Source organism: Octopus sinensis, linkage group LG16 (genome assembly GCF_006345805.1).
Source record: "Octopus sinensis linkage group LG16, ASM634580v1, whole genome shotgun sequence".
NCBI classification, from domain to species: domain Eukaryota; kingdom Metazoa; phylum Mollusca; class Cephalopoda; order Octopoda; family Octopodidae; genus Octopus; species Octopus sinensis.
In genome coordinates this window covers 32,162,524-32,176,621 of record NC_043012.1, presented here as the reverse complement: position 1 = coordinate 32,176,621, position 14,098 = coordinate 32,162,524, and the positions used below count along the sequence as shown (strand labels likewise).

Genomic DNA, 14,098 nt, shown 5'->3' with positions numbered 1-14,098 from the left:
TAATTGTGAAGTTCATCCTCGATTTGGAGCCATGGCTACAAATGTCATCCTTCCAATGTCCACTTTTCTACTGAGGTAGATTTTTGTATGGCTAGAAATCCTTCCAAGGTCACCAACTCACGCCTGTTTCCAAGTAAGATAATATTTTCTCTTTGCTGGACAGGTTTTCATGGAAGACTGGAAGCAAATGATACGACTCGTATGACAGTGACACCTGCTTACAACTAACTACCATGAGATGTCAAGATGAGGAGATACCCATAACAGACTTCTTTCCATCTGTTAAATCCATTCACAAGGTTCTGGTTGGCCTGGGACTATAGTAGAAGACTCTACCCAAGATGCCATGCAGTGGGACTGGATCAGATCATGTGGTAGGGAAGCACTTCCTAACAACACCTAGGCTTGCACAACGTTTGCTTATCATTATGACTAGCAGAAAACTGCCTGAAGTGTGGTGAGTCTGCTAGTATATATAATTATACACACGCACATCATCATCGTTTAACGTCTGCTTTCCATGCTAGCATGGATTGCACGTATGACTGAGGGCTGGCGAACCAGGCTTCAATCTTGATCTGGCAGTTTCTACGGCTGGATGGCCTTCCTAACGCCAACCACTCCGAGAGTGTAGTGGGTGCCTTTACATGCCACAGGCACGGGGTCAGTCAGGCGGTACTAGCAACGACCATGCTCGAATCTTTTACACATGCCACCGGCACAGGTGCCAGTAAGGCGATGCTGGTAACAATCACGCTTGAAATGCGTCTTTCACGTGCCACCTGCACGGAGGCCAGATAGCTGCTCTGGCAACGATCACGCTCGGATGGTGCTCATAATACCCTACTAGCACGGGGCTCAAGTGCCAGTAATCACATATATAATATGAATATATAGAGGTTATGAGAGGTAATGGTGTCAATAAGACCCAAAGGTGTCAGGTAATGCTGAGTAAGTGCTATGGACAGACCATAGTTATGCTCCAGGTACAATGTCTCAGATGAAGGGATATTTAAAATATCCCAGAAACAGATGTAAGACCTATTTATAAATGTACTAAAATCTTTCCCAGTCTTGGATTTTTATCTCATTCTGAAAAAAAAAAATTTTAATGATATAAATTATATTTATATATATATGTAAAGTACATATTTGAAAGAGTAATTGTTTTCAACAAAGCCTTTTCCCTTACATGCACACGCATGTATGTAGCAATTAAATGTGATCACTGAACTTAGAAATACCGGACAATTTTGAAACAGTTTCATCTAACAGTGTGAAAAGCTAAGGCTGGAAGACAAGCAATGCCATTATTCAACACTGTACTAAGCTGGTCTGCTGTAAGTGGTCGCTCTCTCAACCACCTCTTAAATGACAACTCTGTTGATTAGGATGTTATATTGTTCACTTCTCCCAAAGTCCTTCCACATGACTGTGGATCATAAAAGCAAAATAGTTATAATTATACTTCAAATACTGTATAAGCAACAATTTGAAAAACAAAATCACATGACTAAAGCAATGCTGGAGTCAAGTTGGTATTATAATAAGCAATTATATTCATAATACAATAAAGTCTATTCAGAATGAAACAAATTAGTTGGCAAGTTTTCCAAATTTGAAGTTTACTTTCAAAGAGGATGAATTCAATGTAAACTAAGAATCCCTATTCACATTTAAGGAGGGGGAGGGGTAAATAAAGTAGAGTGGTTACTAAATTTTTAACTTTAAATAACCAGTGGTTTTAATATGGGAAGAGAAATGACTATGCCTAAAATGGAATCAAGGCAGAAGTGAAGAAAGTACAATAATAATATTCAAATTTTGCCACAAGAGCAGCCATTTTGGGGGAGGGGATGAATCAATTACATTATTGTGCACTGCCCCCATCACAAACACCACTGAGATGAAGCCCCCACCTGCTCGATCTACTGGTCACTAGGTTTTGCTCAATATTCTTCCAGCCATTGCTCATCATCTCTTTAACCAAATCTAGTGGCTTGCCTTCTCCACTGTAGTCTGGATGTCACTCATGATGGTGTTTGCTTTATAAGTTAGGCCTAGCGACAAAAATTGCCTCATACTGTATCCAGCTTCGATTGGAAAATCCTCAGCTTTTCAGCCTGTGCCTTCACTTTGAGGAAGTTTTTATAATAGTTGATCTTTCAAGTTCCAAGCAGCAAACCACGTAAAAAGCACCAACCGATCGTGACCGCAGTCAGCCTCCCCTGGCACCTGTGCTGGTGGCACGTAGGAGCACTCCGTCGGTTGCGACGATGAGGGTCCCAGCTGATACGATCAACGGAACAGCTTGCTCGTGATATTAACGTGCAAGTGGCTGAGCACTCCACAGACACGTGTACCCTTAACGTAGTTCTCGAGGAGATTCAGCGTGACACAGATTGTGACAAGGCTGGCCCTTTGAAATACAGGTACAAGAGAAACAGGAAGAAAGAGCGAGAGAAAGTTGTGGTGAAAGAGTACAGCAGGGTTCACCACCATCCCCTGCCGGAGCCTCGTGGAACTTTTGGTGTTTTTGCTCAATAAACATTCACAATGCCCGGTCTGGGAATCGAAACCGCGATCCTCCGACCGCGAGTCCGCTGCCCTAACCACTGGGCCATTGCACGTAAAAAAGCACCCACTACACTCACGGAGTGGTTGGCGTTAGGAAGGGCATCCAACTGTAGAAACACTGCCAGATCAGACTGGAGCCTGGTGCAGCCTTCTGGCTTCCCAGATCCCCGGTCGAACCGTCCAACCCATGCTAGCATGGAACGATGATGATGATGGTGATCCAAGAAAATGAAAGAATTCTGGAGAACAAACCTAGTATTTGGAGTAAAAGTTAAAGAGACAGATCAACATGGCTGGATGATGTGCTGTTATCTAAGACCATCTTTTCCTTTTCTTTAACATGTTTTACATACTAGTATGGCTTAGAAGTGAATTTTGAGGCAGGACTTTTCTTGCTGGATGCACTTCCTGGTGGCAATCCATACTTGTTTTTCATGTAAGGGGTTTTTATTCCAGAAGAATTTCCCCCCATTTTACTTCTTTTCTTTCTTGCAAGTTACACAACAACTTTATCAGTGCTGGCGGCATGAAAAAAGCACCCAGCACACACTGTGCTAAAAAGTGTTAGGAAGGTGCATCCAGCCATAGAAACGATGCCAATGATGACACTGAAGCTTGATACAACCCAGCAGCTTGCCAGTTCTCTGTCGAACTGTCATATCTATGCTTGCCAGGATGGAAAGAGGATGTATGATGATGATGATAATGATGAATTCAAGAGTACAGAGAAAGCAGGCTATCTTACTGACAAGCTGTATCAACAAACTTTACCAGTTGTAGCTTAATTCAAAAAGATGTTATCTGTACTCGGTGTAGTTTTGTAAAATTTCACACAAATATGCAAAAACTATGCAATAGATTTCTTTCAGTTTCAATCTTCCAAATTTCCTATCAAGGCATTAATCAGTGCTGTGCAGTGGGATTGAACCCAAAATCATATGGGTAAGCAGTGAACTTCATAAGCACACAGCTATGGACTGCTGCTTTTATTAGCAACAAAATAATTTGCTCTATCAATAGCATAAATGACAGATAATAACCAGAGTAGAAGAAGAATATGGAAAAATTGTGATGTTAAGCCAAATTTTAGAAATATTAAGTCCCATAGATAAAAACAATACAGATAGAATATTTAATTTAACCATATTGAAGTTTCTAAATTCTCATGACGTAAACTATATATAGACATACATACACTTCTTTGGACACTAAACAGCTTGTGAAGACTTGTTGAGGCAAGTGAAATCAAAATCAAATTCGATGACTGGCATCCGTGCTAGCGAGGTGCAAAGAGCACCATACGAGTGTGATCATTGACAGAGCGGCTAACCGGCTTCCATGCCAGTGGCACCATTTGAGTGTGATTGTTACCAGCGTCGCCTTACTGGCACTTGAGCCCCGTGCTAGTAGGGTGCTAAGAGCGCCATCCGTGCGTGATCGTTGCCAGAGCGGCTAACTGGTTCCCGTGCTGGTGGCACGTAAAAGGCACCATTCGAGCATGATCGTTACCAGTAGCATGTGTAAAAAGATTCGAGCGAGGTCGTTGCCAGTACCGCCTGACTGGCCCCCATGCCGGTGGCACGTAAAAGCACCCACTACACTCTCGGAGTGGTTGGTGTTAGGAAGGGCATCCAGCTGTAGAAACTCTGCCAGATCAAGATTGGGGCCTGGTGCTGCCAGACCTCAGTCAAATCGTCCAACCCATGCTAGCATGGAAAGTGGATGTTAAACGATGATGATGATAATGCTGATGAGAATGAGTGCTCAACACCACACTGGTGGTTAAAGATTCTTAAGGATATCATTGGTTCATGTTAAGAACTACCTCAACGATTATCAAGCCTATCACATGAGACATCAGTGTCTCCATTTTGGATAAAAGCATATAAAACATATCTCGTGAGTGAAAATAGTAAATGGAAACTGTACAGAAGCCTGCCATAAGTCTGTATTTGTGTGAATGTTTAAATTCCTTACTTGTATAAAAAGTGTTGAGCAAAAACTAGTGAGCTTTATTGATATCCCCAGTCAACAAATCATTTGCTGGTTCAGTGCTTCAGAAGAATATGTGGAATAAATTACCCTTACTTGAAAATCAGGTAAGAATTAGTGACGAGAAGGCATCCAGCGGTTAAAAAAAATCTCAGTTAACATATGTCTAACCCATGATGGCAAATGAACAAGCAATTAATATAAGATTAGGTCCCAGAGATAATATTTTTAACTCTTTAGCGTTCAGATTATTCTGTCAAATGTAATGCTAAGTTATTCACATTGTTTCGAATTAATCATACATTATCTTGGAGCTTTGAGAAGTTGATGATGCAATTGTTTATTTTTTCAGAATGACATTGTAGGGTATGTATGGGAGGCCAGATCTGGCCAGTTTGAGCATAAAACAGATAGAATATTTGGGCCAGTTTAAATGCTAAAGGGTTAATGGAGATTCTCAAAATTAACCATGATACTCAATGCAGAAAGAAGCAGTTATTCTCAGTGTGTCCTCAAAATCCATCCCCTCCTCACCATGGTGGGGACGCTGGCGACGGGTAGTGTCAGAGCTATGCCGTCGGGAACTTTGGTTCCTGGTAGGGCCACCCAAGGCAGATTGGTTTGACACTGAGTGGTATTAGGGTCACAACCCAGCAGACAGCTCTGGTGAAAATCGTCAGAGTGTCTGTTTTGGCAACCGGCGGCTCTTTGGTCGTTCTGTCCCTGTGTCTGCGAACAATCTGCGGCAAACAGGATGTCTCTACATGCGGGATTGTTGGGGACCTCTTGTGAAATTCATATTCCCACGAAACTTCTTCCACTGCCATGGTTCAAGATGCCTCAAGGGTGGTAGAAGAAGCCGACTCAACCCGCCCAGGGTAAATGTCGCCACAAGTAAGTAAGTTATTCTCAGGAAAAATAACTACACAGTTACACTTTCCCAAGGATTTGCTAAAGCTTCACTGTTATAGAAGTTAAACTATATTGTTGCTCATGAATTTATCGAAAATTTATACTGTCAAAAATGATTAAAGAGCCTAGAGATTAAACTTCACACAAATAAGCTAATTTATTCTATGGCATTGGCAAGTCTTATAGACACTTAAAACAGGAAGAATTTCCTGAACTTATTTGGAATTTCCAATTTCAAGGAGTCAGTATTCAACCACAGACATGTTTCAAACCTCAGAAGCTATTGACTAAAACAGTCCCTTCATTAATCTTTTATAATAAACTAGCACTATGACCCGGCAACGCCAGCTAGCTGGCATTCAATTGGCGTATCAAGTTTCAGGCAATTCACAAAAAAAGTCACTTCTATTGATTTTTTAATGGCTTTGCAGGGTGACTGGGGAAATGTAAAGATGTGCATGACCACCCTTGAACGGTTTTGAATGACCATAGAAAGTGCAAGCCCTCTAACTGAAAAATTGTGGATTTGTATAAAGGACACACACATATAAGAGCATGGTACTCATGTCCTCATGCAATTCTACAATACGTAAAACATGAAGAAGAAGCATTTAGAAGATATTTTCCAAAATTAATAATTCATTAATAAAATAAAACCTAGTAATTAACAATAAAACATCACAAAACTGAAATAGTTACTGTTTATCATTAGGACATAATTTATTCAAATAGGCAAGCAATCTTGTTATTTTGAGGTCTGTTAGGATTGTTGCAATTATACAGGAGTGATGAATTAATATGTTGTCATCAAGGAATGTATCATTTATATTTACTAATGTGAGAGACGAACACATCCAAGATGTATTGGTTGAGTCTTAGATTCAGGAGCACAAGATCAGTGGCTCATTACAACTGACTCTCCACTGCAACTTGATACAGACTGTGGCAGTAAACGAATATTCCAACCACTTCTCAACTAACCAATTTCTTTCAATGATGAGTCATTTGATCTTTCCAGCGTTGAATGATATGTGATCTTTGAACCACAGAAGACAATCTATTACTCATTAAAGCAAGTGGAGGTTTTCATTCACTTGTTTATCTTATCTGTATTGTAATATCATTCCATTGTAATATTTTGTCCTTCTGAAGGTGCAGTTTGACTTTCACAAACATTCCATTTTCTTGGAAATTCTAAAAATTCAACGAATTTTAAACTGAGTGTTACTGTACTATAAATAGAGCAAGGAGTACCACACAAGGTGAATAAGATATATTGAAAGATACTTTGAGAAGTTACTTTTCTTTATGTAAATTTGAAAGTAATGCTTAAATTAATCAAGCACAGTAAATTGTATGTTTATCATCATCATCATCATCATCGTTTAACGTCCGCTTTCCATGCTAGCATGGGTTGGACGATTTTGACTGAGGGCTGGCGAACCAGATGGCTGCACCAGGCTTCAATCTTGATCTTGCAAGAGTTTCTACAGCTGGATGCCCTTCCTAACGCCAACCACTCCGAGAGTGTAGTGGGTGCTTTTACATGCCACCGGCACGGGGCCAATCAGGCGGTACTGGCAACGACCTCGCTCGAATCTTTTACACCGTTTTATGAATTAGTTTGGGTCTTCTAATGACAATTGCTGCCAAAGTTTTGTTCATAATATAAGTTGATCAGTTGTAATTTTGATGAACCTGTTACAGTCAATGAAAATTCAACATTTTGAAGGTTTGTCAAATAAGTTATTAAATCAGGGATCAACACATGCAGAAGAAACAGCTAAAAGGTGGAAATTTAGTTTTAAATTTAATCTGAAGTCATCAATATTGTGATAATGCCAAAACTCCCAAGGTGGCAGAATGAGATTCCGTAAACCACAAAAACTCCATTTATAACATGGCAATTGTTTACTTCAATTTTTTAACAATTGCTTTTCAATTGAGTTAAGCTTGTTTCTGTTATAGACCATACTACCCTCTGAACATTATTTAGGACTATGAATTAATATTAGACAATTGCAGCGTGGAAGGTGTTTGTTTATAAGCCATTTAAGAAACACACAAAACCGTAAGAGTCACTTCGACATTTAAATTTAATTTGTCAAAATATTTTCGTCGCTTTCAGACCGCGACCTGTTCACTGACAAAACTTCGTGCTGCATCTGACCGTGAACAGGTTGCGGTCTCAAAGCGACGAAAATATTGTGACAAATTAAATTAAAATGTTGAAGTGAATCTAACGGTTTTTGTGTGTTTCTTAAATGGTTTATAAACACCTTCCACACTGCAATTGTTTTCGTTCCAGCACATGATCTCAGATCAAGTCACTCGCTATGCAAGTACATCTCCATAATATTAGCTTTTCTATAATGTCTTCATGAATCAAAAATAATTTCCTGTCACTGTCACTGATCATTTACAGCACCAAAAAGGAATTTCCACTTAAGCATTTGAAGGAATGATACTGTTGATACAATAAGTTTTCAAGATTCCTTCGCAAAATGCTGAGTCATCTGACAATACATTGTTTATCAACAGGACATCCTGTGCGACCATGTACTGTCCTTGATCCATATCAAAAGCATCCTTAACCTAAACTGAAGTTGATTTCCTATCAAAAACGCAAGGATTATAGTCATAGTAATGCTGACTATAACACTAGTAGTGGACTCTTTTGCACAAACTATAGATATAGCATTATGCAACATAAAAGCCCCCCCCACACACACACACTTGACAAATTATCTTTTCACGAACTTCCTTGTTTAACTCTCAGTATGATGTCTCTTCTATAAATGATAAGAGGAAATCTACAAAATTTTGATATTTATTAAAGAGAACTGACACAAGAATTATTAGTAGGTTGCCCAGGCTGTTGATTCACTGAACATGGTGTTGTTTGTTCACTAAGTATAGTTTCAGCACTGATAAATTTAGACAATGAAATTTTGGCTCTTGAATATGGAATGCTGTCTTTAGCCATCTCATTTGTTTTTCAAGCCACTGTAGTAACTGGTTGCTGACTTAACAGAAATAAATCCAATTCATTATTCTCATCTATGAAGCAATTGCCCCAGCACCCCTTCAGGGTTGGCGAAAGCGATGTGGTGGACAACAAAAAACTTGGCTGATGACAGTCAAGGCTGATCTGGAACCCAACCTAGGATCCTATATCTATGGCATTCGCCACTGGAATAAGGAGTGGTTGGAGATCACGCGGTTGTTAGCCTCAAATCGTCAGGTCTGGTCAGCATTTGTGAGAGATGCAGCATTGAGGATGAATGAAGCCAGCTCAACCCACCCCGGGTGAATGCTGTCTCAAGTCAAGTCAAATCTAGCATTATACAATATCTTTCAAACTTGATAATAACTTTATCAAAAATCTCTACAGAATTATAATAATTAAATCAGAAAGGTTAATTTTTAGTGATGACATAATTTGTTTAAAGTAACTTGTGAAGTATGAAAATTGTTTTAATCCAAAATTTCACTAAGTCAATAAGTAACTAACTTTAGATGTAATACACACTTGGTAAGTTGTCATCTAGTGAAGTCACATTATCCACCATTTATAATAAATAGTAAGCTACTCAACGACAGGCCAGTACACATATGTGCAGGACTTTCGTGATCTCACAATTCTATAGTTACCAATTAACATAAGACAATTATATAAAACCCAATAAAAAATACACACAACAGAGGGGAGAAGGTGAAAGGTTTATACAAATTTCACCCCAGGTTATGTATGTGTATATATATTTCTTTATTGCCCACAGGGGGCTAAACACAGAGGGGACAAACAAGGACAGACAAAGGGCTTAAGTCGGTTACATCAACCCCAGTGCGTAACTGGTACTTAATTTATCAACCCCGAAAGGATGAAAGGCAAAGTCGACCTTGGCGGAATTTGAACTCAGAACGTAACAGCTTTTGTTGAAATCCTAGCCATGGGACATAAGTGTTATATATGTTTCAATAGCTATAGCTTTTACCAAGTTAACCATTATTTCATTATTAACCAACACTCTTTCAGACAAGACAAAGACTGGATTTACATTCAAAATGTAGAGTAAAAATCACTGCCTGAGTTTGGCAAATTTGATTTAGAAAGTTAGAACAATTAGAAATCTTTATTAGCAAAGTTTAGAACAAGACGAACATTTCCATTTAGAAAACCAGTGTTTATGTCATTTGTTTAAATGGCAGAACGAAAACACTGAAGTTGTTTGCAGTTAACCAAGTTATGTGCTAGACCTATTAATTATTCAGGAGCATTTGATAAACGAGCTCTAAAGCCATATGTTTACTCAGGTAAAGCCAACTGGGATTATAGAGTAACAAAATCAGTTTTATATAACATCATTTATAGGAGATGGTAACAGAAAAAAATTACATTCTTATAAAACATTTTTTTAATTCTAAAGTAAATCAGACATTATTTTAATATCCAGTTTTAGCAAGGGTTAGGTGACTAATTGAGATAATTATTTCTCTGATCTTTCAGATGACGAACTGCTCAATGGCTGGACATGTTTTTGCAACAGCTGTAAACAATAGCACCCACCAATGACACTTGTGATGATGTTTCATGCAGCATCTTTTATCTTTTATTTGTTTCAGTCATTTGACTGCAGCCATGCTGGGATACTGTGTCGAAAGGCTTTGGTTGAACAAATCAACCCCTGACTTTATTCTATAGATCTCTTTAGCTGGACCGCTAAGTTATGGGAACATAAACAAACCAACACCGGTTGTCAAGCGCTGGTGGTGGAGGACAGATAAATATACAATATATACATACACACACACACGACGAGCTTCTTTCAGTTTCCGTCTAGCTAATCTACTCACAAGGCTTTGGTCGGCCCGAGGTTATAGTAGAGAATACTTGTCCAAGGTGCCATGCAGTGAGACTGAACCTGGAATTATGTGGTTGGGAAGCAAGCTTCTTACCACACAAACCACGCCTGCATGTACATAATTGCAAGGCACAAACACACACATCACACTCATGCACATTCTACGAGCTTCTGTACAGTTTCCAATTTCACTCACAAGCCATTGGTTAGCCCAAGAGTATAGAAGGCATTTGCCTACTGTGCCAACCAAGATGAAACAATTTTTTTTTAAACTACGTTCTTGGAGTCAATATCAACCATAGGAATGTCACTGTATCCCTCAGAGAGTATCACTAACCAAAAATAGGTACCATAATCTTCGACTTGGAATTTCATGTCTGCCCAGAGTATGCGCAAAGTCATATTCCTTCCTAACATTTTATAGGATGTCAGAGTAGATGGTACCCAACCTGGGTCCATGATAACACTCGGTATCGGATATCAAAAGCCCAAACCACACTCAGCTTAGACTGGGACCAGCTGCGAGAAGACACGAATTGGGAATCTCTCTAACTAATGCATCCCGAGACTTCCCTTCTAAAAGTCAGCAGTCACTAATGATGGACTTTCGTTTTCAAGTGAGAGAGAGAGAGAGCAGCCATTCTTAATTTGATTAAATATTCTCCGAGATAAAACAAGGCAGCCAAGCGGGAATACACCATCGCTACCCGAACATTTAAGGGTGGCTTCCATTTAGGTGCAGTTGATAGGGATATTTAAATAAAAAAAAACGAAGCTGCGAAGTTTAACCTAACCCTCGGTCCAACTATGATGGCTTTAATGCTTTTCCAATTGCTAGGTGACCTGACGCCTATAGGAACTTCGTATTCCATTAATGCGAATCCCCTCGATTGCTGAGATTATCTGGAGCTGTAACGGTGACGTTATTCACATCTACAAATCCCCCACCAAAAACAAAAAAACAGGAAAATATTGATACATGATGCAACAAGCTTAAAGCAATTAAAAAATTTACAATCAAGTGAGACGAGCTACTAAAATGAAAAGACATGAGTAATGAGTGAATGTATTGTTAATATATTGATTTCGAAAAATAAAGAACATACTGACGTGAAATTAAGAAAAATGTTAAAAAAAAAAACAATGGGGAAAACGATCAATTTTTAGAAGAGTATAAAATGGTTTCTTTTTAAATCCTCCTTCGACACGATAAAAATTTTCACAAAAGCAACAAAGCAAAATCCAACAGCTTTAAATAAGATATTAACGAGAACAATAATAATTTCATAACAGCTAAATGTTAGCATCTTAAATAAAATACAAAATGTAATTAAAAACTAAAATGAAGAAAGCACAAATCACAAATTTTTTTTTCTTTCCTTATTTCTGATAAATTAGTTATTTATTTATTTCCAGAGATATTTAACCATCGACTGGGATTATTTATATCTAAGAGGGTTGTAGCCCATCACACCTAATTTATCTAGCGGAGTTTTTCTTTTCTTAATACGCAACGATATGTTTAAGTAGTGGATGAAAGATTTATAGAAGATGACAGTATGTTTGGTAGGAGGGAAAAACAGAGCGAAACCGTCTTGTTCCATGAACAGATGGAATGGGAGTTAACATGACATTTTTGCTAAACACCAAATGGATTACACACATATATATACCTATTACAGTGTGCTTGCATGCATGTAATATATATATATATATACATACACATATACATGAGTACTGGAAAGCTCTAATATGAAGTAATAATATGTGATATGTAAATAAATATATATTTTTACAACCATCCAGCATTCTGAACATCTTTTTTTTTCATATGTATTAAATCTGTACATCACCCCCAATACTTCTAACATATATATATATTTCACACACACACATTTATTAGTGTGTGTACACATACAAATTATTATACTGAAAATGAATTCCCATCCATCCTTTGGTCTATTTCTCTCAGAGAAAGTGGGGGGGGGGAAGACTTATCAGGCACCAGTAAAATTCCTTTACAAACATTTGCAGTGATGGAAATAAATATACGGAGAAAAAAACCAGACCAGTATTTTATGAAGCAGATTTTCGCTCTAGATTAAATGAAAGATTATATTAAAAAAAAGAAAAAGACAGGCGCATAAAGATATGAGAGAGAGTGAGAAAATGGGGTATAAAAGATTTTATTTAAAAAAAAATATCTGCTACATATAAATAAATGAGCGAGTGAAATGAAGCGGAGAAACGAATGTAAAAGATTAATACATCCCAACATCACGCATAGAACAAGTGTGTGTGTCTGTGTGTGTGTAATGAGTTGGTGACATTTCTTTACTTGTTTTAATATAAATATCCCGAATGGAAAATATGAAAATTGCACAAGTAAAGGTTCGACGAATTACAGTGGGATGTTGTGAGTTTATAGGGTGAAAAGAAGTATGGGGTTTTTTTTTTTGATAGAGGAGATTGAAAATGTGTGAAGTGAGTGGAAATACGGCAGCAATGATGATGCGGTAATGGTAAAAAGAAGAAGCAAGAAGCTAGAGACGGTTACCTGCTGAGACGGGGGAAATTAATAATAAAAAAAGAAGGATTAAAGCAGAAAGGAAATTAGAAACTTACGAGAAAGAACGCTTTTTGGTGTTTGACGTCATTTTTTTTTATCTAAGAGGATGAATATAAAAAGATATTGTTATATCAAGACATCGCCAAGAGAGTTTTGTAATGAAAGAACTCCTGATTAAGAACTGAAATCGACACGAAATGAGTTTGGCGATCAAAACAGATGTTGCCCTCTACCGGATTGGCTAAGGGAGACAACTCTAAATCGATTATCTGCTAATTCATTCATTAACAAAAACTAAAATTTCTGTGGAAATGCTGCAAGAGAAATTCTCTGTAGTGAAACCTCCTCTCCATTTATGGAATTATCGAGAAGTATTTACGAATTATCTAGAATCTTTATCTATGTATATATTATCTCTGTGTGTGTACGTGTATTTGGACATACAATTCATATTTATACATATTAAATTAAATAGATTTATATTATTGTTACTAACTACTACTGCATTTCTTTTAAATACAACATAACCGGAAAGTCTTTTAATTAATATCGAGTTGGTCAGACGTTCTATTGATTCATTAGGATAGTGAGGAAGAATTTTTCGGTACTAAAAAGAAGGGATTGATTAACTGTGGGTTGCTTTCTTTACTGAAGCAATATACAGGCTATATAGTTTTTTTTCTTTTTTTTTTTTTTAATGTTGCTCAAACCAGCCTTGATTAAGAAGTTCTATAACATGATCAGCAGATCCAGTATTGCAGACATATCACGCTACCTTTTAGCTGAGGGTCACACCATGCACAACAACATGCAGTACCATATGGTATCATGTACCATATGGTATTTTTTTTCTGTTGTCAAATCTGCCCATAGCTTTCTAATGGTAGTCACATCAAATGCAAAAAGGAGAAATTTGATTAGAATGGAAGTGTATTTATCTCTGACGATGTGTATCTTTGCATAAGTTTTAGAACTTTTAAGGTTACTGCTCCTGCTATTATTTATCTTTGCATAAGTTTTTAGAGATCTTAAGGTTACTGCTCCTGCTATTATTTATCTTTGCATAAGTTTTTAGAGATCTTAAGGTTATTGTTCCTGCTATTATTTATGTCTTTATGTGCTTTTCACACTTAAATTGGTTGAGAAGAATAATGTATTAGGATGGTATTTTAATGTTCTGAAG

General features: G+C 37.7%; 1 protein-coding gene across 4 annotated transcripts in view; it reads right to left on the bottom strand.

The window, feature by feature from the left end:
• LOC115220536 (dnaJ homolog subfamily C member 5) overlaps positions 1-13,145 on the bottom strand; it is a 95,528-nt gene extending 82,383 nt beyond the window's left edge. For 2 of the 4 annotated variants that reach the window (XM_029790680.2, XM_036509963.1), the window contains exon 1: positions 12,972-13,145. In XM_029790680.2, coding sequence (XP_029646540.1) covers positions 12,972-13,003 — 32 coding nt within the window. In that variant the 5' untranslated portion in view covers positions 13,004-13,145. The remainder of the gene's footprint in view (positions 1-12,971) is intronic. The other 2 variants (XM_029790679.2, XM_029790681.2) reach the window with 2 other exon arrangements.
• Between the last annotated feature and the right edge of the window lie 953 nt (positions 13,146-14,098).